At 41.2% G+C, this 26076-nt stretch overlaps 3 protein-coding genes across 7 annotated transcripts; 1 reads left to right on the top strand and 2 right to left on the bottom strand.

Moving 5' to 3' along the window:
- Positions 1–8: 8 nt before the first annotated feature.
- LOC105184325 (ATP-binding cassette sub-family A member 1) lies at positions 9–9733 on the bottom strand. Its single transcript, XM_011143037.3, has 25 exons — positions 8900–9733; positions 7702–8324; positions 7277–7575; positions 6986–7144; positions 6644–6887; positions 6327–6494; positions 6049–6236; positions 5789–5953; positions 5612–5720; positions 5369–5523; positions 5117–5278; positions 4951–5022; positions 4736–4874; positions 4398–4635; positions 4166–4322; positions 3797–4010; positions 3179–3697; positions 2952–3077; positions 2658–2873; positions 2270–2539; positions 1891–2195; positions 1680–1827; positions 1317–1527; positions 992–1205; positions 9–899 (listed from the first exon to the last, which is right to left on the bottom strand). Exons 2-25 carry the CDS (start codon positions 8015–8017, stop codon positions 684–686), a joined length of 5010 nt encoding a protein of 1669 aa, XP_011141339.1. The 5' UTR covers positions 8018–8324; positions 8900–9733; the 3' UTR covers positions 9–683.
- Positions 9734–11902: 2169 nt separating this feature from the next.
- On the top strand, positions 11903–15449 carry mi (cyclin E-interacting protein minus). 2 transcript variants are annotated; one of them, XM_011143038.3, is made up of 5 exons: positions 11903–12292; positions 13060–13804; positions 13880–14155; positions 14228–14759; positions 14849–15449. In XM_011143038.3, exons 2-5 carry the CDS (start codon positions 13068–13070, stop codon positions 15077–15079), a joined length of 1776 nt encoding a protein of 591 aa, XP_011141340.1. In that variant the 5' UTR covers positions 11903–12292; positions 13060–13067; the 3' UTR covers positions 15080–15449. The 2 variants fall into 2 exon arrangements, with proteins under 2 accessions (XP_011141340.1, XP_011141341.1); XM_011143039.3 differs by lacking the exon at positions 11903–12292 and adding an exon at positions 12710–12979.
- Positions 15361–25429, bottom strand: tacc (transforming acidic coiled-coil protein). 4 transcript variants are annotated; one of them, XM_011143040.3, is made up of 7 exons: positions 25258–25429; positions 24379–24556; positions 17240–18980; positions 16736–17043; positions 16395–16621; positions 16006–16317; positions 15361–15780 (listed from the first exon to the last, which is right to left on the bottom strand). In XM_011143040.3, the coding sequence occupies exons 2-7, from the start codon at positions 24490–24492 to the stop codon at positions 15585–15587; spliced, it is 2898 nt and encodes a 965-aa protein (XP_011141342.2). In that variant the 5' UTR covers positions 24493–24556; positions 25258–25429; the 3' UTR covers positions 15361–15584. The 4 variants fall into 4 exon arrangements, with proteins under 4 accessions (XP_011141342.2, XP_025161008.1, XP_011141343.2 ...); XM_025305223.1 differs by lacking the exons at positions 24379–24556; positions 25258–25429 and adding an exon at positions 20200–20437; XM_011143041.3 differs by lacking the exons at positions 24379–24556; positions 25258–25429 and adding an exon at positions 19261–19459.
- Positions 25430–26076: the final 647 nt, after the last annotated feature.

Raw genomic sequence — 26076 nt, 5'->3', positions numbered from 1 at the left:
TCTCTCTCTCTCTCTCTCTCTCTAATCTTCTTTTTCTTTCCTTCGCGGAGTAAATTTTGTATACCGGTGTAATGCTGCTCGACTTTTTAGAAATGCTGTAACTTCGACTCTAGGATAATTACGAAGACATATATTTGTCAAGTGTACGCGACATGATCTGTGACAATCTAGAACACACGCGCACACTTTGCATAGACATTGATTATACATGTATCAACTACGATATTTTTTTATATATACATATATTTTTGGAATAAAAAGTGTATTAACACTGAGAAATGTACAATACTTCATATCATTTAAATTACACTTTCACTTCATATAGAGAGAACACAAAAATATTTTATTTACATAATATTATATGAAATTAATTTAAAACTTATATTTAAAAATTGTTAAATTGAACGTAATATTATAATGATTAATTACTAACATCAATATGAACAATTAGCTAGCTCCATGCATTTCATGGTACATTAACTATGTTATTTAATATATCTCAGAATACTTAATACTTAAAACTTTACTCAGCTTATACCTGACAGCTTCTTTCTGACTAGCAATACGATCTGAAGATTCTTCAGGCTGCAGCGTTTCTGGTTAGATGTATTTTTTTATATATTAATTCGTATCATTCCTTGTTCAATACATCCCAGCATACTTTGTATATAAGACACATCAACTTATACTGTTTCTTCACGATTGAGAATGCAATTTGTAGATTCTTTAGGTTGCGTTGTTTCAACTCCTCTAGCGAACTGTATAAATAGCTGTTCTAAAGTCGCGGATAAAACGGCGTAATCTTCGATGCAATTGTATCTTTGCTTCATGTCATTCATTGTACTGTACATTTTTTCCCACGTTGTGTCGCAATCGGTTACGTGATAAGCGAGTAAACTCTGCCAAAATACAAGTAAAAATCAATGCAAATGGAGAGAAATAAAACTAAAATATATATACAAAGAATATATATATATATATGTGTTATTACCAAATTTTCGTCGACGATATCACACGTTAAAGTAGATTCGATGACGTTTTTAATACTCTCGGCTTCCTCGTCCGAACGGTCCGGCCTCAGTTTGATGTGGATATTGTAACCAGCTCCAAATCGTTGTTTCAGCTCTTGGCTCGCGCCGATGCAAACCAACTGACCCTTCACCATGATGACTAGTCGATTACAAAGCGCTTCGCATTCCTCCATGCTGTCGAACAATGTGCAATATTAATATTTAATACTCTGGCGAACCTCATCAGATTTCTAACGCGAAACTGAAGTGTATCGAAAAATACTAGGACAATTCCATCAGATTCACCTGTGAGACGTAAGTATAATAGCTTGCCCGGCCGCCTGACAAGACTGCAAAGTGTTCCACAGCGATCTTCTGGCTGCAGGATCGACGCCGGTTGTTGGCTCGTCCAGAAGCACGAGAGTAGGATTACCGATAAGAGCCATCGCGATATTTAAGCGTCTCTTATTACCGCCGCTGTAAGTACTACTTGGTTGTGACATGCAAGCAGTCAAATCTGAAAGAGAAATACGTAGAAGTGTGTCGTTGTACCGTATGCATTGTTCTGTTTCACGCAGGTCCCACTCTCTTTGAAAACTTAAACTTTCTATACATCATTTGTTTTATCTGTTGTCTATTTTTTTTTCTAACATCATAATGCTCACTCACTCAGCCTGTTGATCCACTTGTTGACTTCTAACTCAACGTTTAACTTTGGTATACCGCGCAGCCGAGCAAACAGTCGTAGATGATCGAAAGCGTTCAAGGAAGGAATCAGAGCGTCGGTTTGAGGACAGTAACCCATCTCAGACAGATACTGCGAATAAAAATACCTTTAGTACCGGAAACAATGTTTGAACGCGAAAGATCTCATCGTTACCTGTTTCCTATTCATTTGGATGTTCGCTCTTCTCAAATACATCATGCCGCTGTTAGGCATCTCTTCCCCAGTCAGCATTCTAAAAGTTGTACTTTTCCCAGCACCGTTTACGCCGAGCAATCCGAAGCATTCTTGTGGCTTCACTCGAAAACTGATCTCCTTCACGGCTATCAACTTCCCATAGTATTTACTTAATTCATATACTAAAAAGAGGCTATCACCCTCGCTGATTGGGCTTTGTAAGACTTCGCCATTTCTACTAGTGGCAGTACTAGTTTTAGGTTCTTGTAGTTCAATGTTTGCGTCTGTACATAAAAGCATATCTAAGTCCTTTTTGTACGCGACATTATTATCTAAAAAATATTCAAAATGATATTACTTTTATTAATTTTATTAATTTCTACCGCTACCGCATGTTTCTCTTTCTTCACTTGATCGTCCATCGTGTCGCATTTGTCCCTCAATTGCGGCTTGACAACCTTCGCGAATAGCAACGGGAACAGTTTCTCCTCTAGAAATAGCAATATAGTAAAGTACAAAATAGGTGTTAGACCCAGATACAATATGCACTCTTCGAAACTGATGTCGTCTTCAAACTTCTTAAAGTAAGGTATTTGATTTCTGCAAACTCCATCTGCACAATCCAAGCCTGTAGAAAGAACGATGAGGAAATTGGTTATTATAATAAACGAGATATATCTCGTTAATGTAGCATGTTGAATGTAGCATGAAAATTTATTTTACATATAGATATCGCACAATCTTACCACAGCAGGGATCGCGGACGAAACAAGTTATATCATGAAGTTTATTTGGCAGACGACGACATCTCGCGTTTTGCATGGCTGTATTGAAAAAGGCTATTTGTCCGTGGTATAAACTTACGTAAGGAATTAGTCGTAAGATTCGTTTCTGTATAATATGTAATACTTTAAGACTGTCGAAGCTGTACACTAGTATGTGTAGTAGATACTGTATTATAACTGAAATAGGAATTCCAAGGTTTTCTTTCCTCTTATGACATATATCTGATAATATTTTATATCACATCGTAAGCTTACCAATACCAAGAGGTGCTAGAGCCAAGATAGTTATTATCGTGCTCCTTGACTTCTTTAGAAAACTAAACATATATACTATAAGCAAGGCATTAATACCGAACAATTCCAGAAGCAATATTGTAGACACTGAAAGAGAAAGTGAGCATTGTGTAAGAATGAAACATGTGAATAAAAATGTGAAATATAATACTAGTCTAAAACGAAATTTATGATATAGAGAGACTTACTTATCTCTATTCTGTAGTATAAGCGGATATCGAGAATAACATCCATAATGTAAAATGACAAAGCAATTTGCAGCACGCACACCGTGTATATGAGAAAATCGAAAATAAACATTGTCCCCCAGTATGATATAGATGTAACGCCCGTCATACGTTGAAGTTGTTTAACTTTTGTTGCACTCTCTTGCAAAGGTTGCGCTATAAAGAGCGCCACGGTGGGGAAGAAGAAAGTACAGAATATCAAAGTACGTGGAAGCGATTCCGCTTCTGATATTTGTATTCTAGTCGAGGACAGTGTGTTTGGCAATTGTTGCCTGGACACATGGATCGAGTATTTATCATCAGCGAAGGTCTTGATTAAAGAATTACTCAAGAGATTTACTGTCAACGGCACACTGTGGACTGCTGTGCCAGAATAAAAGCCATTCACCAACGTGTAATTCTCAGTGATATTAAATTTGGCAGATACGATAAAATTGTTACGATACTCCGCAATGTTATCCAAGGAAAGATTGAGGAGTGCTGAAAGAAAAGAAAAGAACGAGATAACGTTTAAATATACTCAACGACAAGTATACTTAGTACGATTATTAGTACGATACTATGTGTTATTATATTTACCATTCGTAACACTCATATCTGAAACAGCGGCTGCAGATCCGCCGAAGTGCGTGACAATGTCTCCGTATATCCGGCCAATTGTATCGTTGTTAGAAGAATATATAGCTTTGGGATATCTATACATGTCAAGTTCTAACGGAACAATATTGGTGGGGTCGCCCGGTAAATTGAAACTTAAGGCCATTAAAAATACCAATAAGATAGGAAGAGTCAACTGGAAAATATCAACGACGGAATATTAGTAGACAATGATGGCAACAACAAACAAGTTTTAATCTCAGAGTGTCACACAATATCAATAATGCATAATATTAGGATGCTATCTGGGTAACATAATCGCACAATAATTATTAAGAAAGAAATGCATACCGTCATTAATAAGTTGGCTAAATTTTTTCTGGTGTATGTAAACTTCTTAGAAAATAAGGCCATTATTGATTGCAAGTATAATTCATTGTCTGTAATTTTATTTAACGGCGCTGTAAACAACTCGTTGAGATGTTTTCCATTATCTTCCTTCGCGATCCTACAATGAATAGCGTGACAGATGAATAAGAGATAAATAGCTATTCTTATAGCATATCTTATCATAAAAGCATACTTTAAAAACACTTGTTCCAGTGTAATTAATGACACGCTTATTCCAGTGACTCCTAGTTTCTTCCTTTGACTTTCTATATCATCCAGCGATAGTGGTAAAGAATCAGTATACGGTACATTTAAAACGATCTTTTCGCTGTCGACACTAAGTTGTTCCGTTCTCGAGTCAAACCTACTGATGATGTTTCCTGGGTCACACCAAGACTTGATGGATAACGTAATTTCTACATGCCCGTGACCTAACATGCAAGATGGAGTTATAATTCAAAGAACAACAGTCCGAATTACAGAACGCGTTCAAATATTAATAAGTGCAAAATGTCGACTACGATGTCTTACCATATTGTTTCTTCAAAAACATTGTTGTGCCAAAACTCTTAAGGCGACCCGAATGTATTATCGCGATTCTGTCGCCAAGGACATCAGCCTCTTCCATATTGTGTGTGCTAATCAATATCGTTTTTTCTCCCCTAAGTTTCTAATGAATGAAAATTAAACATATATAAGATGTCGTAGCAAGTTGACTATTATTGACATAACTCAAAGTTACTCACCAATAACATGTCCCATGTATCTCTTCTAGTTTCAGGATCCATCCCCGATGTCGGTTCATCCAAGATTAAAATCTAGATAACGTATTTTATAGGATCTTTTTATAGCGGCAATGTAATAACAACACACATGTTATGTATTCACATATATATCGACATCAGAACTTACATTAGCGTCGCCAATGAGTGCCATTCCAAGGCATAATCTTCTCTGTTGACCACCGGAAAGTTTGCTAGGGAGAAAATCTCTCTTCTCAGAAAGGTTCAGTTTAGAAAGCAAAACATCGACATCCTGCCTGACTTGATACCTGGTCTTTCTCCCAGCTTTCAGCTACAATAACATTGAAATCATATATGTGTTTAACGAATATGTCTTATATAATTGCTTTTATTCCGTGGGTATTAATTTTATTATTCCTACCAAGCCGATGAATTCTATCTGTTCAAATACGTTCAAATCTGGGAAAACCATATTTTCTTGAGGGCACAAACCCAGATCATCTCTAATAATTTTCAAATGTTCTACTATGTTTTTACCGTTTATAAATACTTTTCCTTCTGTTTGACTGGTCACACCTGCCGAATATAAATCTAATGTATAGCCCCGCCAAAAGTAATAAAATCTTTCAATTTGATGTGTAAAAGTTATTTTGTAACACGGTACCTGTTAATATAGACATTAGTGTAGTTTTGCCTGCCCCGTTGTGTCCTAGTAGGGCAGTAATTTCTCCTTTGTAAAAATCTACGGAAATCCCTCTCAACGCTTGAACTTGCTAAAGTAAAATAATTTAAACAAAAGTTTTAAGAAAATGTAACGTTTATCTACAATATATGAACTTACAGATTTTCGTAGCCAACATGTCGTATAAGTCTTTTTAAGATCACGAATTTGTATTCCAGGTGTAAGTGCACTGCCCAATATTGGTTCAAAATCTTCGGTAGATATTTTGTTGTAATCCAATTCGCCAACTTCCTCATCGAGAGATATTTTATTCTTTTTCATACACTGCAAAATATAAGATTGTACAAATAAATATACATGCACATGGCGTTACGTTCATTTTATTCAGAATATTTTCCTACGTAAACTTACTTACTTACCTTTAAAAAATAAAACGGCTCCTTCCGGACTCCATATTGACCCGGCATCACAGCGCTTATATATACTGCGAGAGTAAAATGTATCAAAATACCTAACAGTGTAAAGAGAAATATAAAACCCGAACTTCCTACCAAACCATATTCTACATTCCCAGGGACGAAAAAGTTCTCCCATTGAATGCCAGTCACTAAAGAGGCAAAAACACTTTATAAAGTTACAGTTTATTAAAATCTATCTAATAAACTAAAATTAATAAAAGACTGGAATTATTACATACATTTACTTTCGTACATGTTTGATTCTTCAAACAATCTATAAAGCAGAATATTTGGGAATATTATACCAAAATATGGTATAATTCCGAAAGCTTCTGCTTTCCATAGGTTCTCATGAAGTGCATATGCCGCTATATAGACAATCGATAGGGCAACGGTTACGAAACGTGCTACAAAGAGAATTATATATATTAAGAAAATATATATAATTTTTGATAAAGTATCAAAAATATTATTCGTTTCATTATTACAAGTTTTTAGTGTTATATCATATTAATAGCAACAATATATCGCTTATTTTATAAGTGATTACACTTACGTTTCGAAAAATATGCTGCAATGTGCATGCCAAAAGATATAAGATGAGCAATATTTGCAATAAATAGAAGCCAAAATATAAAGGCGTTTCCATAGTGCAAGTAGGCTAAGACATCCGCTTTATTAAAAGTATTTTTAAACAATATGATTGTTGGTATTATATATAAATTGCTAACTAACATTCCTGTAAGTAACCAGCTTAATAAGTTGTAGAATTGTTTAACTCCATTCATTGCCATTAAGACCTGTGAACAGTGAAACAAATTAATAATATCTAGATTTGTTGATATTTATTAGAAAAGAAATATATTAAACACAAGCAGAAATTATAAATGATACTAACAATTATACCATTAAACTTCTCCTGAGATGCATAGTTGGCTTCAATACAAAGTGGGATTATAAAAATCATAACTGCAAATACAGCTATCATCTGGCGTAATATAACATCACTATCATCTATGTTAACATGTGGTGGATAAGGCATCCTTTGTATTGACAGCTAAAAGGGTATGAATTTCAAGGTGTTTTAATTTTTTTTATGTAGATTGATATTTGCTGATATTTCTTAGTAGTAAATTATTCATACATATATTTTATATATTTCTTCTAAATATACTTGCACTATATATACCTTTACATTAAACATAGAATCTGGTACGATTTGGTTTATGAGCGTTTCATCTACACACATTTGAACCTGTACAAATGGCATCATAGAGAAATATATAGTAGGTGTTGTGGCTATATTTTCACTTGCTACAGTTCGATATAAAGTATATGGAATTTTCCAAGAATGTCTAATTTTATATTTTATGGTATTCTCCTTGTATTGCTCGAAAACAACTGCCAAAACAGATATTAATGGATCTTGAGCTTGAGATAATGTATAAATATCTTCCATTTCAGTCTCATTTGAGAAACCTTGCATATCTATGTGGAAGGAAAAATATGATAGTTATGTCGAGGTATATTTCAAGAAGGCTAAAATTAAAAAAGACATCTATAATTATGTTCTAAATATATATATATATATATGTAAGAGTATTTTAAACTTACTTTCAGGCAGAAGTTTAAGGCAATGTCTTGCAGACTCCATAACTCTGTCTGTATAATCATTTTGTGGCAGATAATATAGTTTGGTCAAAGCATTATCAATATTCATTAACAAATCATCTTTTGTTTGTACAGGATAGTATGTGTTTTCTGTTACTCTAACTGGCGATTGAACGCTAAAATCTCTCACAGCTTGTAATAGTGAGAATAGTGCAATAGGTACTAATGTTTGTAAGAAAAAAATCATACGCCAGTGTCTCTTGCGTACTATTAAATCCTTATATAGCAATAAGGCCATAACTTTTAGTCCAGAAGCCATATTGACGGTGGCTTTCGCAAAGCTTTTTAACAATGAACACAGTGTTCCAATCTATAAATGCTGTATATAGCTGCTTGCCATTGAGAGTACACGAATGTCTCTGAATAAATTATTAGAAGTGATATATATGTTGGTTGTAACTTCAAGTATATTTTATAAATGAATTATATGTGACCTCATGGACAATTAAAATGTGAAAATTTTCAATTTAACTCAATGGCTTTTACTATATTGTATAAGAGAAGATCCCATTTATATATCCTCTTTGTTAGATGTGGAATATCACTGTTGTCATAGTAAATTTTACCTAAACAAACATGATTCATTACATTACACAGTAATAAAGCTAAATATCTATCAATGTTCAAATGCTCATAAAAATTGTTTCTTTAACAGCTTTAACAAATTTAATATATCACTCAAAGAAAGAAAAAGGAACTGGATAATTAAAATATTTATGGAAATATCTTTAGTAGGATAAGAAACTGAATTATCCAAGAAGCAGATAATTATGATGTGTTTAGGACAACAACAATTTGACAATGACATTTGAAGTCTACACCCCTCAGCAACATATTTATAATATTTAACATATTTATAATATTTAAATATATATCAGGGTTTCACTCTATATTCAGATACAATAGAAATATCTAGATATATGCAAAATAATATGTAATCTGTTAACTATCTCACAATGCAAATGTTATACACTGTCAAACTACAAAAACTCATTCTGTAATTATGTTGAAATAGATAAGACTATTTACTCTTGCTACCAGATACGATATTCAAACTAGAGATAAAGATGTGTATAGAAGTGTATAGAAAACTGCGATTGCTAATATGATAATTAAAATAATAATTATACATTTTACTCACGGAAATTGTCTCCTCACGAAAAACGATTCCCGATGACACATTCAATCGATTTGATAACAAGCTGCCTGCTTTACAATACTTCATCTTATCATATTATCGAAACTGATAAGGAATATCAATTTTCCGTGAAATACAATGCGTATACTGTGCATTAGCATAAAGAATGACGACGTCACTTATATACATCAATAACGTTACGTATAGCAGGCGACGACGGACTACTTCCAAAAGTATGAACGCAACTGTATCGTGTGCTTAAAGACGGCGTAATATATGTATAGTCTCGAGTCATACATACAACCACCCACCACCCGTATCAATGACGCTCGAGAATAAACGCCCCACTTCAATAAAATCGAAGGTCTCTTATGCTGTCAGCAGTTCGTAGAAATTTCAAGCCTCTTTCGTGTATAATTAAAGGTTCACTTCTCCTAACCCCAAAAAGCGAACAACATCCGGCGCATTGTAACTCCGTGAGAATAACAATGAGACGATCGAAAAAGCATTTTACATTTTTTATTTTCCAATTGTATCCTCGAATATAAAATTTATTTAATTCTCATTGCGTCGTATGAATGATATAAATGCAGATTCGTTAAATGTGTTAAAATTCTCAAATTGCGACTTGCCATCGCGTAAACGAGAAGTTACACGTGAATAACACCTGCATCACTTGAAAGCGCAAATTTAATTTGTACATTACGCAAATTACAATCTAATTTTCCTATCGCAGAGTTATTCAACGTTTGACATGAAATAAAAATGCGTTTGACACAACGTTGAGTCGTGTTATCGGAAAGTATACAGATAATCTAATTTGTCGTTGTGTCGTACTACTGCACGCACTTCCTGAATTGAAAACATCAGTCTACATACACTTCAATATGCTTCAAACCAGAGAGAAACCTGAAAGCGGCCAACGCGGCATTTTCTGCGATACCGACTTTCTGCACTGGGAAAGGACGCCATCTGCATTCATTTTGAGAGGGGAACTACGATGCTACATCTACTTTCTATTTATTGCGTTGTTGTATACAAGAGATATTGATCCAGACAGAGACGGATAACGGTTCATGAACGCGGATCTCTAATTCATCATGTTCTCAATCAAACATTCTGAATAATTCCCAACTGTGTGAGTATACCGGTCTTGTATAGAATATTTAACGTCATACCGCTTCTTTTTTGTTTTCAGTCAGCGCTTCTTTCAAATCTGTTTACTCCCGTTACGGGATCTAAATTTAAATGTCCATTCATAAAAGAGTATTTTCGAAAGCACACAACTGTTGTCTCCGCTTCTTGTTGTCATTTTTTTTTCATCAGCTCTTTCAAGAGCTCCAAGTCCTATCTAGACTTTCAATGTCAATGAAGAAAAAAAACCGTAGCGAATATTCTCCACTCATCCCGACCAAAAATTCTTTCTCTACCGCAGCTTACCAACCAAGAACGCGAGTTGAAATTTCCGATTAAATTATATTTCTCCACAGCTGTTGTTTTGTCGCCTAGCCCCGTCTCTTTCGCCCGGGTGCCTCACCAGCTTACTTGTATTTTACTTCGCCTGCGGCTTGTCCTTCTTCCTTCTTCTTCTTCTTCTTCTTCTTCTTCTTGCACGCTGGCAACTGTCGTTAGATCATGTGGGCCGCTCTTGGCTCGAGCAGCTTCGTTGCTTTTTCGATACCATCTCGGCGCGTGCTCATTCATTACATTTCTGTAATTAATAGCTCAGTTGTTGCGTACATCGCAAAATGGTATGAGAATTTTATATTTATATCTTAATCCGTTCTATGCTTCGTGAATTCCTAGGAGCGAGGAATTTGTGAAACACTCTGTACATATGCTTCTGATTGCAATTTTAGTATTATTTCAACTTTGAATTATTAACTTAAGGAATGCCAACGTGTGTATTTATAATATTTATAAAATAAAAATTATTCTAAATTTTCTCACATCTCACTATCCTAAGAGACATACACACACACACACACACACCATACATTCGGCCTGTTTTCTGTATTAATAGTCTTTAATATCTTCAGATACGTACATATATATATTTTGAAACATTTTCTTTGGATATTATATCAAACGGATTTTGCGTGTCACGTAACAGACATTATTATTTTGATCATTTTGATTTCTTTGATATTCATTAAGAATTATCCAGAACGCAACTGCCATGTTGAACGACTCAATTGTCGTGTGAAATGTTTCGATTTTCACAAATTCATATAAAATTTTTCATTTTTCATTAATTCACAGAAGCCTTTCACTTTTTGCTAGTTCACGTTAGGGAAAAAATTCATAATCGCTGCCCTAAGCAGCTGCAACGCTTCTCCAATCATTTATATCGGCGCGCTCCTACTCCTCAGATTTCTGTCATTAATAACTCGATAATTATTGCGAATCTCGCAAAACGGTATGAGACTTTTATGTTTACCTCAACCCAATCTATCCTCACACTTCGGGTTGGCAGCTAATTACCGGACACTTCGTATGATCTTCATGATTTTAATCATACACAATGTCAATTCTTTTTTTTTTGCACATGTTAACATGTTAATTCATGTTATAAACACATAACGATGTGCGAGACCGTGCTTGTCAAGTATGCTATTATGGTTATAAACCATAGCACGGATATAAACCGCCTGAAAATGGATGTAGCACGGATTGCCACTACATGCAGGTTTTACCGCCGAAACCTGAAAGTGGATGTAGTATAGTTCCCTTCTCAAAATGGCTGCAGATGGCGCCCTTTCCCAGTGCGGAAAATCGGTGTCGCCGAAAACGCCGTGTTGGCTGCTCTCATTGGTTCCTCTCTGCTTCAAACATATTGAGCTGTTTGTTTATAGTAAAAACAGAGGGAAGGACAACATATATATTGAATATAGATGCGTTGCGAAACTTAAAAAGGAAAGTATTGCAATTTTTCTGCCATTGACTTTATGTTTTAAGCTGTGTTCCGATATTTCACCTATGTCAACACTAAAAATCTATAGTATACGTGACACAAACTGTACATTTTCAGTACTGGCGGTGTATTTCGGAACGCGGCTAATATGACAGGTTGAGCCGAATATACCCGAAGATGCCACGGAACTAGCCGAAGTGTTACAGTTAATCACAGCTGCCTCTTTATAAAAGAGACCGATGGTGTCGACGTAGTCTCAGTGTAGCTAAAAAGAACGAACGTCTGGGTGGTGACGTAGTGCGTGCGATTCCAGAACAGTACGGTTATCTTGATCTGGAATTTGAAAAACAAATAAGCTTGGCTGCTGTGGCCAGTGCCCATTCTTGAATGGAATGATGATGTTTCTTAAAGGAGACAGATATCTGTAAGAGAAATAGAAGAGAAAACTAGAAAGTTCTCGTGTCTGTTAATATTACTGGAACGTAAGTAAATATCACATGTGTAATCACACATGTATTCGCATGAACATCTGTTCGTAGTCTCGTGTCGGAGCTAACTGCAAGTAATTTAAAGCCAGCCACGTTGTCGAACGATCGAATCATTGAATGATTGTGACCGGATTGGATTATGCTATTATTTTTCAAATCTTCGTCAATATGTTAGGGATAAAAAGACGATTTTTACGTTTTACACTAATTTTTACGTTTTACACTAATTAACTGCACGATAAGGTCGATTAATAATTCACGGTAAAGAGAATATTTAAGATATGGTTCTGTTCGATATAAAATTAATTTATGACGCGGGAGGTTGACGAACTTTGTGCACAATTTATGTGCACGAATGAAGGAGAATTATGAATGCTCCTTCAAGTTAAGTTAGGTTAAATTCAGTTGGCCACGGGTATAACTTCTTTTGCTAGTTATTACTGTCGCTGGCTCGTTGTCAGGTGGCGAACTATTATTAAACTCGACAACTAACGGCTGTTAACGTAAATCTTTCGGCACGAAACTCTGCGAATCTTTACCAATCTTTGTGAAAAGAAATCTGATGACATAAAGTGAAGGTTACATGTAGTGTTATTTAGGGATTACAGTGGAAGTAGTAATATAATATATAATCAAATATGTGATCACGAAATGAGGATGATCTTTGATTTAGTGTCATAAGTATATATATGTGTATATTGTTACATTTATTATCTTACAAAAATATTTTTTTTATTCTGATAATATTTCTTGCTTTTCAGAGGATGCCATGGATTACTGTTTTACTGGTCCAATTTGTGACTCACAAATCACAGGGGCATGTCCTAATGTTTCCAGTCCTGAAATGTTTGATAGTGATGGAGAAAATGAGGTAGATAACAAGAAAGTAACTTCAACAACTGACTCTACATTAGGAACAGTTAGTCCTCAGAAACTTTCTCAAGCTGAATTGGTTGTGAAATCAGATAATTATCTGCTAGCTAGAATTAATAAATATTTAAGTGGTGTTCCACCACCACCAAAACATACAATATGTCAGAGCAACTGTTCTGATTTTTTGCAACGTATACATGAAAACCGTCAATTATTCTGGACTGGTTATCCATTACCAGATAAAAACTCAGAGTCTGAAAGGGATTTGAAACCTACAAAACAAGTTACTTCAGAAATTACTAATAGACAAATTTCTTATCAATGTACAAAGGGTCCTTCGAGGAATTTAACGAATGCTTTTAATGCTTGTGATTTAACAATTAATACAGATAGCACAAAATTAGATGTAAACAGTGATAATGGTGATAGTGATAATTTAAGCCTACAGTACAATCTTCCTGAGCACACAAACTCAGTGAATGTGATGAAACAGACAATGAGAGTCCCATCAATTGAGGATAATTCAAATGAAGTTGAAAAACAATCTCCTCTCTTATATCAGACAATTAGTGAAGTTGAAGTTACAGCTTTAACATGGCCTCAGGCATTCTCTCATAAATTCCACGGCATACAGTATGTTGAAGTTTTTAATTTGTTGCAGCAAATGTAGTATCTTATCCTTCTGATATATTTATTTTTCCATTTCAGCTACAATAGAAGCAGAGCTGTGGAAGAATTTGATAACTTAACGGTCAAATTATGTGAGAGGTACATAGGTGCAGAAATACAATCAACTTGTAATATATGGTTTTCGAAACAGCCAACAGGAAGTCCAAGGAAACGAAGTTCACTGGCCAAGCGTGAGAACGGTCAGAGTCCAGGAAAAAGATTGACATACCTAGCTAGAAGGCGCAAGACTTTTTCTAGTGCTAATTTACAAGGATTGGGCGTCACCGACAAGAGACAGCTAATGTTACAGATTAAGTACGTGGCTCTATAAAATATTGGAGCGTTAAGAAAGAGAAGAAGATTAATAAATGTGTGTATGTATTCTAGGAAACCTATATGCAAAAAAGGAAAGAGTCCCAAAGGTAAAAGTCCAAGAGGCAAAAGTCCTAGAGGTAAAAGCCCCCGAGGGAAGAGTCCGAGAAATTCGGCGTTGAAGAGAGTGACGCGGAGATTAACGCTGGACGGGCCGAGTCCGCGTAAATCCAAACTAGAAACGTCGAAACGAGCGTTATTTCAAAGCCCTCCTGCGGACCACGCGGGTCCTAGTAAGTTGTTAGGTGCAGGCAATACAGATACTCTCAAAATCAAACGCGTTCTGTTTCCGACGACTCATAAGAAAGAGACAGAATCCGACGACACGGAGCAGACACTTTTGAGAGAAAGTAGGAAAAGGAAGTGCGACGAGGAGCTGCAAGGACCGCGAATCAAGTGGGCGAAAAGCTTATCTTTCGACTGCACGCACGAATTGGAAAACAGCTCGAAAGTTATGTGGGACAGACACTCGTCGAGCAATATTCTGTTGAAGAATGATACGTCCTTCAATCAGGAAAGAAACGAATTTAGCGACGTGCACAAAAAAGTGTGTCATCTCTTTCGCTGGTTTCGACAACGCGTTATTATCACGCTCGATAGGTATTTACAATACTAATTCTTTCGTTTACTTTTCAGAAATTACTTTGGGCAGTCGCAGAGGCGTTAAGAAGTAAGGGCATCGGTATGAGCCATCCGAGATTTAAGCAATACGCTGCGAATCTAGCGCGCACAATCAAGAAGTTCATGCCTGATCTCGAAAATAAGAATCTTCCGCGGAAACCTGGTAGTACAAGCGATCGTATGTTAAAATTAGCTAAACATCACGTACTGTTTCTTATCGATACATCTAGATCAGCAACGGATTGACAGTACTTGTCGGTACAAATAGTTAAAAAAATTACAGAAAATTGCATGAAATTTTCTCTCTGGCGAACTGAATGTCAAATGACCAAGTACACGGATGCTTGTATGTTTAGCCGACGTGTGTTTCGCACACTATGATTTTTATTTAATTTAATTTCTATCAAAGGGTAAAATATGTATCATATAGCAACAATGTAAGATCTAAGAACGGGATTTGTATGATGTTACATCCATTTTGGAGAATATTAAATATTTTTTAATCACAATAAAAGTAAACGAAACCGTGTTTTTAATATGCGTAATTTTATTAGCTTTAAAATAGTTATATGTCACAACTTATAAATAATTAATAAAGGACGCTTTTTCGAAGTGAAACGAAATTTGCAATTGATAACTCGACGAATTAACGCATGTATACATACATCAATCACATCTAACATATAATTATATCTAAGTGAGGACGAGTAAAAAAATAAAGACTAATCGCGATACTTCGTTACGATTATTTTCACTCTTGATTTCCGTGGCCGACCCTGGCAATGACCTCATCTAGAATTTTCGCGAGTTCTTTGTTCTCCTTAGTCTTCTGTTCCACAAGCTCTGCGAGCGAATTGCTCTTGAGCTCCGCTTTTCTTATCATCGCGTGTAGTTTCACCGTCTCCGCTTCGTTCTGCTTTCGTATTCCATCCAACTCTAGATTAGCTCTATAATAAAAGCAAAAAAAAAATGCTTACTTATTTTCTCGAAAGATGCAAGAGAACTACGTAAGTCGCAAGACAGATCTTATAGACTTTTTTTCTCTTTTTATAAAAAGCCCCGTCCTTTTTATGGAATGATTGCCTTTATATGCGCCGGAGGTGCGCTTGACAAGTATAAACAAAGCTTTTTATAAAACGAGATTATTCCCGTAAGAATTCTCGGCCGCATACTTCTCTAGCTGAGCCATTGCGTGGTCCTTCAGTTGATCGTATCGCGTTTCCAACGTCTTTATAGTATCTACATTCTCCTGTATACTTTCTTTTAATACAGCTTCGTTATTTTTATACACTGACACAACCCCTTTGAGCCTCTCGTATTTTTGGTGTACATCATTGAACGCTGCCTCCGTATTAGTCAAATGGTGATTCGCAGCTTGCAGTTCCTCTTGCAATTTTGCCTTCTCTTGTTCGAAGTTTGTACGATCCCTCTCCCGCTCAGTAAGTAATCTGCTGATCGACTTCTCGTATTCCTCCACGACGACACTAAGATATAATTAATTTTCACACGTAATTAATTCCAAATTCGCATTTCGTCTTTATTGAAAAAATAGATTGCTTACCTCATTTGAGTTTTCATCTTTACTTCTTGTGCTACTTGTGCTTGCAGCTTATTAATTTTCTCCTGAAAGGTTGCTTTTTGCTTCTCCAAATCCACTTCGTGTTTCTTTTGCTTCTCCAATTCGTCCTCTAATCGCAGTACCGTCGACCTTACAAGTTCAAGTTCCTCGGCTATATTTATATCGGCAATAAGCGGTGCGTCGGACTTAGGCTCTTCTACCGGTTGCTCCTGAAGAAAAATATTCTCTTGTCAATGATTAGGCTCAAAACGATAACAACATCTAACTTGTCGGGAATTAGAAGACTCGAGATTACCAGACGGAACAGATGGACTTTGACTTACATTTTTTTCCTGAGCTTCCTCCAACTTCTGCATCGTTCCACTAGGCAGAGGACTATAAAAGAGCAGCCTGTCTATAGCCGCTATGGCAGGATTACGTTTTGGTGTACCGACGTTGGGAAGGGGCGATTCATTTTTCTCATTCTGCTTTTCGTTAATCGATTGAGCGTTCCCTTGAGGCAACATGCTGGCATTCGATACCAATGGGTCAAATTTAACATACAAAGATTCCTTCCTGAGGCGGTCTACCACCGCATGCCTGGAGTTACTGCGCGCTAGCAAGAAGTCAAACGTCGAGGGGTCTTGGAAAACTGCAAAGCGACAAAGTTCATTTAATCGATAAGTCCCTCAGTCACGCGAATTTGTCTAACTAGTCTTCGAAAAGAGCGCGACTTTTGTGTGTGTGTGTGTGTGTGTGTGTGTGTGTGTGTGTGTGTGTGTGTGTGTGTGTGTGTGTGTGTGTGTGTGTGTGTGTGTGTGTGTGTGTGTGCGTGTGCGCGCACTTACTCGTGGATGTTGCACTGACAAACGTATCTGTTTCCTCCGCGAATTCCAGCGAGGAATTGAGCAGATCATTAGTGACTTTCTCCGCCGTAGATTTGAATTCCTCAAAGTTAGGCTTTTCCTTGGGTAACGTTAACGTGGTGCTCTGTCGTTGGGGTTTGAAATCTAAGTACTGGTCGTCACTTGACGCGGCCGCGAAGTCTAGATCGACCTCTTGCAACGTAAGCGTACGGTCGAGGCTCTCGTTGACGAAGCTCTTCTTCTTTGCAACCGTCGAAGCTGCACTGTCCACGAGATCCTCCTTCCTCTGTATAACTATAGTTTCTGACGGGTCACGATGTTGTTCCACGACCCTGTTCTCGTTCGATATGATGATGTCTTCCTTGGATGCAAAAGTATCGTCCGCGCTACTCCTCGCTGCCGAATCTTGCGTGTCGAGGCTAGTTTGCAGGTTCTCCTTCGAAATTTCTGACGTTCCCGATTCCGTGATACCGGTGGTCTCGCTCAACAACTGGGTGACACTTGCCAGTTTATCCAACTGCAACGAATCTTGTGCTTCCTCACCAACTTCGCTACCTTCTGCTCGAACGTCAGAGCTATTTACAGTTATCGGTGTAAATAATTTCTGATTGGTATCATCCACGGGCGATAACGCCGCCGTTGACTCTGATACGTCTCTCGCGACGACTCCCGATAAGTCGTGCGCGCTGTTATTCTTTCTGTTGTTTTCGGTGTTCTCTAACGGCGACGATATGTCGGATATGTTGGGTATCGAGCACGGATTCTCCGCATATTGTGCCAACAGAACCTCCGAAGTGGACGGAGCGGAGATATGGGTGGCACACGATTCGAAGTCTTCCGACAGTGTCTCGGCACTGTGCTGACTTTCTACGGTCTGTTCGTCATTGACTGTGGCCACACTAGCGAACGAATTATCAGGTGAGAGGGTAGCCGTTGCGTACAATTGATCACCGTCTACATTACTCGCGACCGACGAGTCCTTGATCGTGCTGCTCGTGACCGAGCTGCGCGTCTCAGCTTCACTCGCTATATCATCACTCTCCTGCGACGCAACGAGCTTCTCAGTTGGCTTTTCTTCCGTCTGCGACACGTATTCTTCTTCGATGGCAGCCACGGACTCCTTCTCATCAAGCGGAAGCGTGCTGCTACTGCTGGACTCCGAGGTATGTGTCTGATTCAGCAACACTTCGTGCGTCGTGTTGAGCAACTGAGAAGACTTCGTCTTCTCGATCAGCTGCGTCTCCTCACTGTCAGCGGCCGCAACGTCGATGTTGTCGAACTTCAGCAAGTTCTCGTTGAAGGAAAAGTCATTCGTGTGAAGCTGCGACTCGTCCGTGGCTGACGTGAACGTCTGATCCTGACTGAGGTTGAAATCCTGCACCGAAATGTTGGCGGCGGGTGCGTTCTCAAACACCTCGTCCCTCAGGTGGATATCGGCGCAAGCGAGGATCAGGTCCTCCACACCGGGAATGTTGGAGTTCGTGTAAGAAGCGTCGAACGACGAATCCGGGCATATGCCGCTGCTGCTCTTGGTGCTGAGGGTGCTGCTGAGGCTGTGGAAGCTACTGGCCGACGACAGGCTTTCCGAGACCGAGCAGGTAACGACCGGTCCTACGTCGGCGAATTCGCGGGTGAAGCGAACCTTGACTTCATGCTCCGGTGTCTTCGGCACGGGACTGTCGTTGCCGTTGCCGCCGCCGCCTCCGCCGCCGCCGCCGCCGCTCTGAAAATAGAAGACACGTTAGAACGCACCCCACGGGACTTTGTCGCGCTTCTGCGAGCGCAGTTGAATGAAACGTCCGGCGGACACGTTACACGGCAGACGCGTGAGAATGAGAGTCCTTCTCGAAACACACAACGATGGAAATTCCCCGAGTTCGTCGGCATCGAGAGAGACTCCGCTCGAGACGACCTCCGAACCTTCGCGTGATTGAACGAGCGATCTCGCGGCGAGGTATGCACGACAGGAAACGCCCGCGCGAAGGTGCTACGACGCAATATACCGTCGGCGGTGTGGGCGACGGAGACGCTTTCGAGCTCGCCGTGGAGCGATGCAGAAGTCTGTTGATGTACTCCATGCCGAGGTGACGCAGCTGACGTGCAGCTCGTGCGAGACGTTGGCGTTCACTGCTCTGCTCGGGGACGATCGGCGACGTAGCCGCCGAAGAATCAGCTGACAATGAGTCTGGCAGTTTTCGAGAAACAAATTGCGCAACCACCTCGCGCGTCTCGCTTGGGCTAATTATAAGACACCGATAGATGGAGAGGAAGAGAGAGAGAGCGAGCGAGCGAGAGAGAGAGAGAGAGAGAGACGTTCCGTCGGCGTGGACCGTTCCCGCGTCAGTCCCGCTCGCTTCCGCGGGACGACGAGAGACGGTGAGAGAGAGAGAGAGAGAGAGAAGGTCGCCTTCTCGAGAGAACACATCGCCGTTGCTCAACACGCCGGATATCGCAGACGTCTTCGGCCTGCGGCCCGGATATATAACGGTATCGCCGACGGCGAGAGCTTCGGGGATTCATCGCACGATTAAGTGTGCGATAAGTGCGGAGGAGCACGAGCGCGTTCGTCCGATGGGGATCGAAAGGTCAGACGCGCGGAAGACGCTCGGCCGAAAAGACCGAAATGAACGTTCGACTCCGATCGTCGAATCGACTCGTTCCTCCGGCAGCCGCGCGACTGTTTGCAGTCGACGACTGCGAAGCGTTTGTGTACACATTATGTCCAAGTTGTCTCAAGCAACACGATGAGGGCGACGTTACGGAAGTACAACGACGGCAGGAGGTACAAGGACGTCCTTGTACCTCGCGCAAACGATGCACAACGACGAGACGCGGGTAATTGACTGACACGCGAGTATTTGCCCGTGGAACGCGACGTGGCGGACGTGGAAGATTGGACGCCTCGTTATCGGCAGGCCATCGAAAGGCCATCACCGAGTTACCTTCGGCAGAAGATTCCCCATGATCCTCGCGAGGGCGACCTCCGCTTTCGGCTGTCATCGGCGCGCAACGTGCTCCCATATTTACACGCGGGGTTCACGGAACCCCACGGTGGGACGCTTCCCCTCCTATGCTTTTACCCTTGACACGGATTATCCTTCGCTGTGGAGGCACGCGGCGCAGGAGGCTCGATCTTTAAATCCGCCGACGCCGACGTCGTTCATCGTTGTCCTCGTAGCGCATCCTCCGCTGGGAGACGCGCCGCGGATTTCCCGCTCTCATTCTCGCCGGGCGTGCGCCGATATTGTTATTTGCAACAGTTCAACTTTCTCTCATTCCGCCGCCGGACTACCGCCGAGACCATGACTCATTGCATTCGTCAACGTAACGTCTAACGTAACACGTTGCTGCGGCGATCGTTGTGCTCGAGAAAGAGAGCGAGAGCGAGAGCGAGAGAGAGAGAGAGAGAGCGACTGATTCTCTTGCCAGCGTCGTTCTACCGGGAAGAAGGCAAACGCGGATCGATCGCGCCGCCGTGCGAGGTGTAAAAGCATGGATCCTTTTTTCGCTCTTTCTTTTTTTCCCTCCGAAGAAGGTCAGAGGGGTCAACGAACGAGAGACAATGCGTTGGGGGGAGACACGCGCACGGCCGGCAATCGAGCCTAATTCACGACGAAACGCGCGTCTCTCGCGCTCCTTATTCGGCGCGATCTTGACACATCATCGGGACTGCAGCAACGCGACCACCGCAATGACTCATTCTCGTCTGATCGCGTTGACAGAGCACAGAGAGAGAGAGAGAGAGAGAGAGAGAGAGAGAGAGAGAGAGAGAGAGAGAGCTCCAGCATCGTCTCGGGGTGTGTCTTTCACATCCCTCTTCTAAAACAGGCCAACCCTCTCTCTTTCCCCCATCCCCCCCTTTCTGAAAGTCTCTCTTAAAGCGTGCCACTTAACGCTTAGATGCGAGTGATGATAGTTTTCAGCTACATTAGACGGCACATGCTATTGGTGTGCGATACCTTCGTGTAAGTAGGTGCGTACTATTCTTATCACGGTAATGTTGCGTCATTATATCGCATCGGATGTTGACCCTCGTGAGGAAAACATCGATCGGTGGATGTTACCGAGAGACTCATCGGACAATTGTGACAGAAAGGCCAATTCGACGCCGACGAGACAATGCGCGATTCCCGAACAACCCGACGCAGAGATATATGTGATCGGTATAATTGCCGCAGACCTATAATTAAATGGCACGCTCGACTACATGACTAATGACAAGTGCGCGACGGATGATGACCATGGACAGCAACGATAAGCGATAAAGGAAGGTCAGAGCGGGAGCGGGAGCGGGAGCGGAAGGCACAAGAAAGAGAGAAAGAGCGACGCGATAAGACTGCGCCGCGGCCGAGTGTCAAATCCAGGTCCTTCCCGATCAATTCCAGAACTCGACACTCTACGTCGATGCTCTCCTACGTTCGCATCGCGCCCTGTGAATCACGACGACCGAGACGTGAGCGAGACGTGTCAGTCCGAGACGAGACGATAGAAAACGGTGGGCCTTCCGCGGGCCCAAAATTAAGGCCTGTAACCCAAGCGGGAGGTCAACGGTGGATATCTCTCGTGAAAATTCTAATATTAGCCCGACACGCGCGTCCCCCAGTCGATACTCCAGACGTTCACCACCACGACCACCACTACTATTGCTGCTACTACTACCACTATCGCTGCTGCCGTCGTCGTCGTCGGAACAACATGTTCAGACCAGCACGGCGCACACGTATGTGCATGTGCACGCGCAAGAAGCCGTCGCCGCAGCTACCGCTGAGGAGGAAAAGACCGGAGGTGCAAAGGGAAGGATAAACAGCGATCACACCTCACCTTTCACGAGCCCTTCCGGGGAGATCCTCGGCGCGCGAGAAGCCTCACAGAACGACGACGTTGTCGCGTGTTAATCGAACTTTCGGCAAAGGCTGCACCGCGAGTAGCATCGCCTCCACCACGCCACGGTGATGAGTACTAACATTCCCTGCACCGAGCCGCGGTACCGTCCAGCCGCGCACACGCCGTACGGACATTATGCCGCAAAGATCACCAACTATGGAAGTGGTGGGAACAGGACTATCGGCCAACGGGCCGCGTGCGAGAGCGGCGTAAACGAGCGGCGTGGCGCTATCTGGAGCAGCGCGTGTACACTCGGTGATGAAGCGCCGCGTGATAATGCGAGTGGCTGCGCCAAGTGCGCGATGAGTTGCTCGGCGGCGGAACGGAGGATGCGGTAGAGAGTATCAATGGGACGGCTCTCGACGAAAGTACGTGCTGATAATATCACTTGTATCGTTAATTATTCCTCGAACGGCACGTCTGGGTCATCCATATTTGATCGATTTCTTCTCTCTCTCTCTCTCTCTCTCTCTCTCTCTCTCTCTCTCTCTCTCTCTTTCTCTCTCTCTCTCTCTCTCTCTCTGGTCGTATCGTAAGCTACAATTGTTGAAACAAGAGATTAGAAAGATTCGTAAGAGCTGAGAATTCTCGCAGTTACTTCCTGAAGATTTCAAATCATATAAATTAATTCATAGCTGATTTTTCACACGCGCGAGAAGACTCAGAGAAATTCACGAGAGATCGCTGAACGATTCAACGCCGAATCGCAGCGCCATTCAGACGTTAACATTCACATGATGTGGGCGATAAATCGACGTGGGGAAACAGGCAAATTGCTTTGCGACACCAGCGTGCCTTCACGACGCAGAGGGATGCATGGCGAGATGAAGTATTGTATTGTACTGTGTTATCGCTATAAATATTCTGCTTCGCGATATATAAACGATATATAAACGCGCGAATCTTAACCGAAGATATTTTTCACGTTTGCAATTGGAACCTGGATAGCTCCGATCCAGCATGATGTCATGTGGAAAACAACAGCATACTTTATGCGATTCGCGTACGTCCTGCTAAATTATAAGACGACTCTACATCCGTTCGGCGGACGCATTTGAGTAGAGTATAAAATGACACTTGTAGCACACCTCAAGTGGGGCAAGCATTTTCAACCAAAAAGCATCAAAAAGATCACAGCTAACTTCATAAAATCAAGGAAAAAAGGAGCAAAAATTTAAATTGCTACAAATCTCTTAATTCACTTATTACCCGAAAATCTTAAAATAAAACAATGCCACTCCAAAATCAGTTACATTTTAACAAAAAAACTCAAATTTTCGAAACTTCCAAAATTTCTAGCGCACTTCAAGTGGGGCAAGCTTTCTTGATGTTGTGAGGTTGGGTGTGATTTTTTTAGTGTTCTTTGATTGAAAATGCTTGCCCCACTTGTGCGCTAGAAATTTTGGCAGTTTTGAAAATTTGAGTTAGAAGTGTCATTTTATATTCTACTCTTTTGATTTCGCTTCACGCACGTGACTCACCGCGTGGTCACGCGATAGATAATAGTCGAAATCTTACGGTTACGTCTCTTTACAGTTACACGACGGCTAATCGATTTTCCACCATATTTGAAACGAATTCTAGTAGAATAGCGGCAAGGCGGTAAAATCGCGTGTGCTAAAATCAGTTCGTATCTATCAACAATATTCAGAAGTCGTGCGCGGAGAAAGAAAGCAAAATGAAATTTATTTGAATTACAAATCGCATTGTCTCGCGTTTATTTCTAGCGAAAGCGGTCGCCTACGAATCGCGTTGTGCCTAAATCGCAAACTTTCCTGCGCTATGCGAGGAAAACGTTCGGAGATTCAGGCGCTGCCAAATCCGCGTTCCTTATGCGCGTCAAAGGAATACTCCCCGCATGGCGGGAAGCGAAACTTATTTTTGTTTCAAGGTACTCCTGGAGATACGGAGTTTATTTATAGGGGTACATTCTTCGGCCAGACTGTCAGACGCGAAAACAGAGAAGCACGAGGAAGAATGAAAGGAGAAGGCGCAGGCGATAAGACGAACGGGACGGGCGGTCGGCTACCGTTTTAATTAATCTCGCACAGTCGTACTAATTAATTTCGTCGCAAACAAATGTGAGAAGCATCGCGGCGAAAGTGCGCGTCGTTCTCGCCTTGCAATCCTCGTCGTGTCCGCCGTTCTTTCAGCTGCATACAATACAAGATGAAAGCATACATGACAAATGCTAAGACGATACGGAAAAAAAGATTTGACAATTTCCGGGAGAGTACCTTTCGCCGAAGAAGATGATTCTGTGTCGAATTGTGGAGGGTCGCTGTGATCTCTTTCAGCACGACTCTCGTACCTTCGCGAATAGATCCACCGATGCTTCTCGGGCTCGACATTTCGTTGAAAATTCTCTGCTTCTTTTCGATGAGACGCCGAAAACTCGTGTGCCTCCTCAGTCTCCTAACGCAGGAAATATCGCAGATAATACCGTTTTCTTTTTTTTTTTCTCAACATCGAACAAATCGATTCTATGGGGAATTTTTACAATGCGAATACAACGTGATGTTCAAATATTTCACTTATTATCGCTTACTATCGCGGAAATTTCACGTTTTAGTCGCTGCCTCGAATTCTCTTCGCACTCAAACTCAAATACACATCCGCCCCCTCGCCCCCGTGTCCGTCCCCAAAAATCGCAGCTAAAACAAAGTTCAAGATCGCGCGGCAGAATGATGCTGATGACGACATTCATCAAGTTTCGATTAAATTAATTGACGATTAATCAGTCTGATATTCTTCCGCATAGTTTTATCCCACAATAACCAAAATACTAACAACTCTGTTTACGTTAACAAAATAGAACAATTGACACCTGATTGAAGGTGATCTATCAATCAATACAAGTTATACTGACAGAACAAGAGAATCTTCCTTCTTATCTTGACAACGAATCGTCGATTTGTCGACGGTTTCATCGGTCGAGTTAATCGTTGATTGGATCAATCAGAATCTGACAAAAGTTACTCTGACTCTATGCTCCTGTTGCTATTGTGCCTCCCTCTCCCCCCCCCCACTCCCTACTCTAACCAAAAATTTTTCAGCAAAACCATACGCGTTCGTACGAGAGGAGGAACGAGGAGATGGGACTCGAGTTTACTTACGAGGAGTCCAGACACACTCAAAGACCACCAAGTTCGCACTCGCACTCGTAGGGCACCACACTCGCACTCCTCGTCACCCCGCCTCAACGCGAACAAAGGGGATCCGTGCAGAGGCGTACCTACTACACTCGCACTCGTGTCACTCAGGATGCAGCTACACCAGAGGATCAACGATGACGACGACGACGATGTCCGACAAGCAAACACCGTGGACGAGAGGGTGCCGTTGTGTCTCACTCGCGGGAGTCTCACCACATCCAAAACCTCCGCGATCTGTCGTTCGCGGGAACGAGCAAGAGCCGAAGTTTCGTTGGACGATCCCCGTTCGCGTGCTAACGGTCGGCCGGCCGTTTCATAACTTGAATGCGAACGCAGCGGCGAATCAGAACGCGCCGTTGCGATCGCGGCGCCACTCGAACGTTCTCCGCGCGTCGGTAAGGCAGTTTATATCGAACGGGAGTCGCGCGATACGAATCGATTGTCGTTCAATTTGAAATCCAGACTCGTCGCGTCGCGCGAACGTCCAAACGCGCTCTTCGGTCGCTCAATCTCTGTTATCGCCGGCGTGTACCGTCGATGATAGTACAAAGAGAATGTCGAAGTAGGATCGAAGATGACTGTTCAATTGTTTATACGCGGGAATGTCCGTGTTTTCAGGACAGCTCTGCTCATCCGTCATCCTTTTCTTCGTGTCTTTCACGTCCTGCTTTTTCGGTCGTAACAAATTTCAATATCGCTCGTTACCTTGGCGAAATGAATCCACTTTGTACGGGCTCTCGAGGATGATAATCCTTCTCAGTGTTGTAAGTTTTCAAATAT

This window comes from Harpegnathos saltator, unplaced genomic scaffold (assembly GCF_003227715.2).
Source record: "Harpegnathos saltator strain DR-91 unplaced genomic scaffold, Hsal_v8.6 scaffold12, whole genome shotgun sequence".
NCBI lineage: Eukaryota > Metazoa > Arthropoda > Insecta > Hymenoptera > Formicidae > Harpegnathos > Harpegnathos saltator.
The sequence above is the reverse complement of the archived record's forward strand: the minus strand, read 5'-3'. Positions and strand labels throughout refer to the sequence as shown.

Excerpts from the sequence above, each read along its gene's own strand:
- LOC105184325 (XM_011143037.3), bottom strand. The coding sequence starts at position 8,017 with ATGGCTTCTGGACTAAAAGTTATGGCCTTATTGCTATATAAGGATTTA. Across the intron at positions 5,954-6,048 it reads AGCCGTTTTATTTTTTAAAG|TGTATGAAAAAGAATAAAAT; the intron begins GTAAGTAAGTAA and ends TATATTTTGCAG. Across the intron at positions 2,874-2,951 it reads TCTAGCACCTCTTGGTATTG|TTATAATACAGTATCTACTA; the intron begins GTAAGCTTACGA and ends TTCCTATTTCAG.
- mi (XM_011143038.3), top strand. The coding sequence starts at position 13,068 with ATGGATTACTGTTTTACTGGTCCAATTTGTGACTCACAAATCACAGGG. Across the intron at positions 13,805-13,879 it reads CATAAATTCCACGGCATACA|CTACAATAGAAGCAGAGCTG; the intron begins GTATGTTGAAGT and ends TTTCCATTTCAG. Across the intron at positions 14,760-14,848 it reads TTAGCGACGTGCACAAAAAA|AAATTACTTTGGGCAGTCGC; the intron begins GTGTGTCATCTC and ends TTTACTTTTCAG.
- tacc (XM_011143040.3), bottom strand. The coding sequence starts at position 24,492 with ATGTCGAGCCCGAGAAGCATCGGTGGATCTATTCGCGAAGGTACGAGA. Across the intron at positions 18,981-24,378 it reads ATCATCTTCTTCGGCGAAAG|AGCGGCGGCGGCGGCGGCGG; the intron begins GTACTCTCCCGG and ends TTCTATTTTCAG. Across the intron at positions 16,318-16,394 it reads AAGATGAAAACTCAAATGAG|TGTCGTCGTGGAGGAATACG; the intron begins GTAAGCAATCTA and ends ATTATATCTTAG.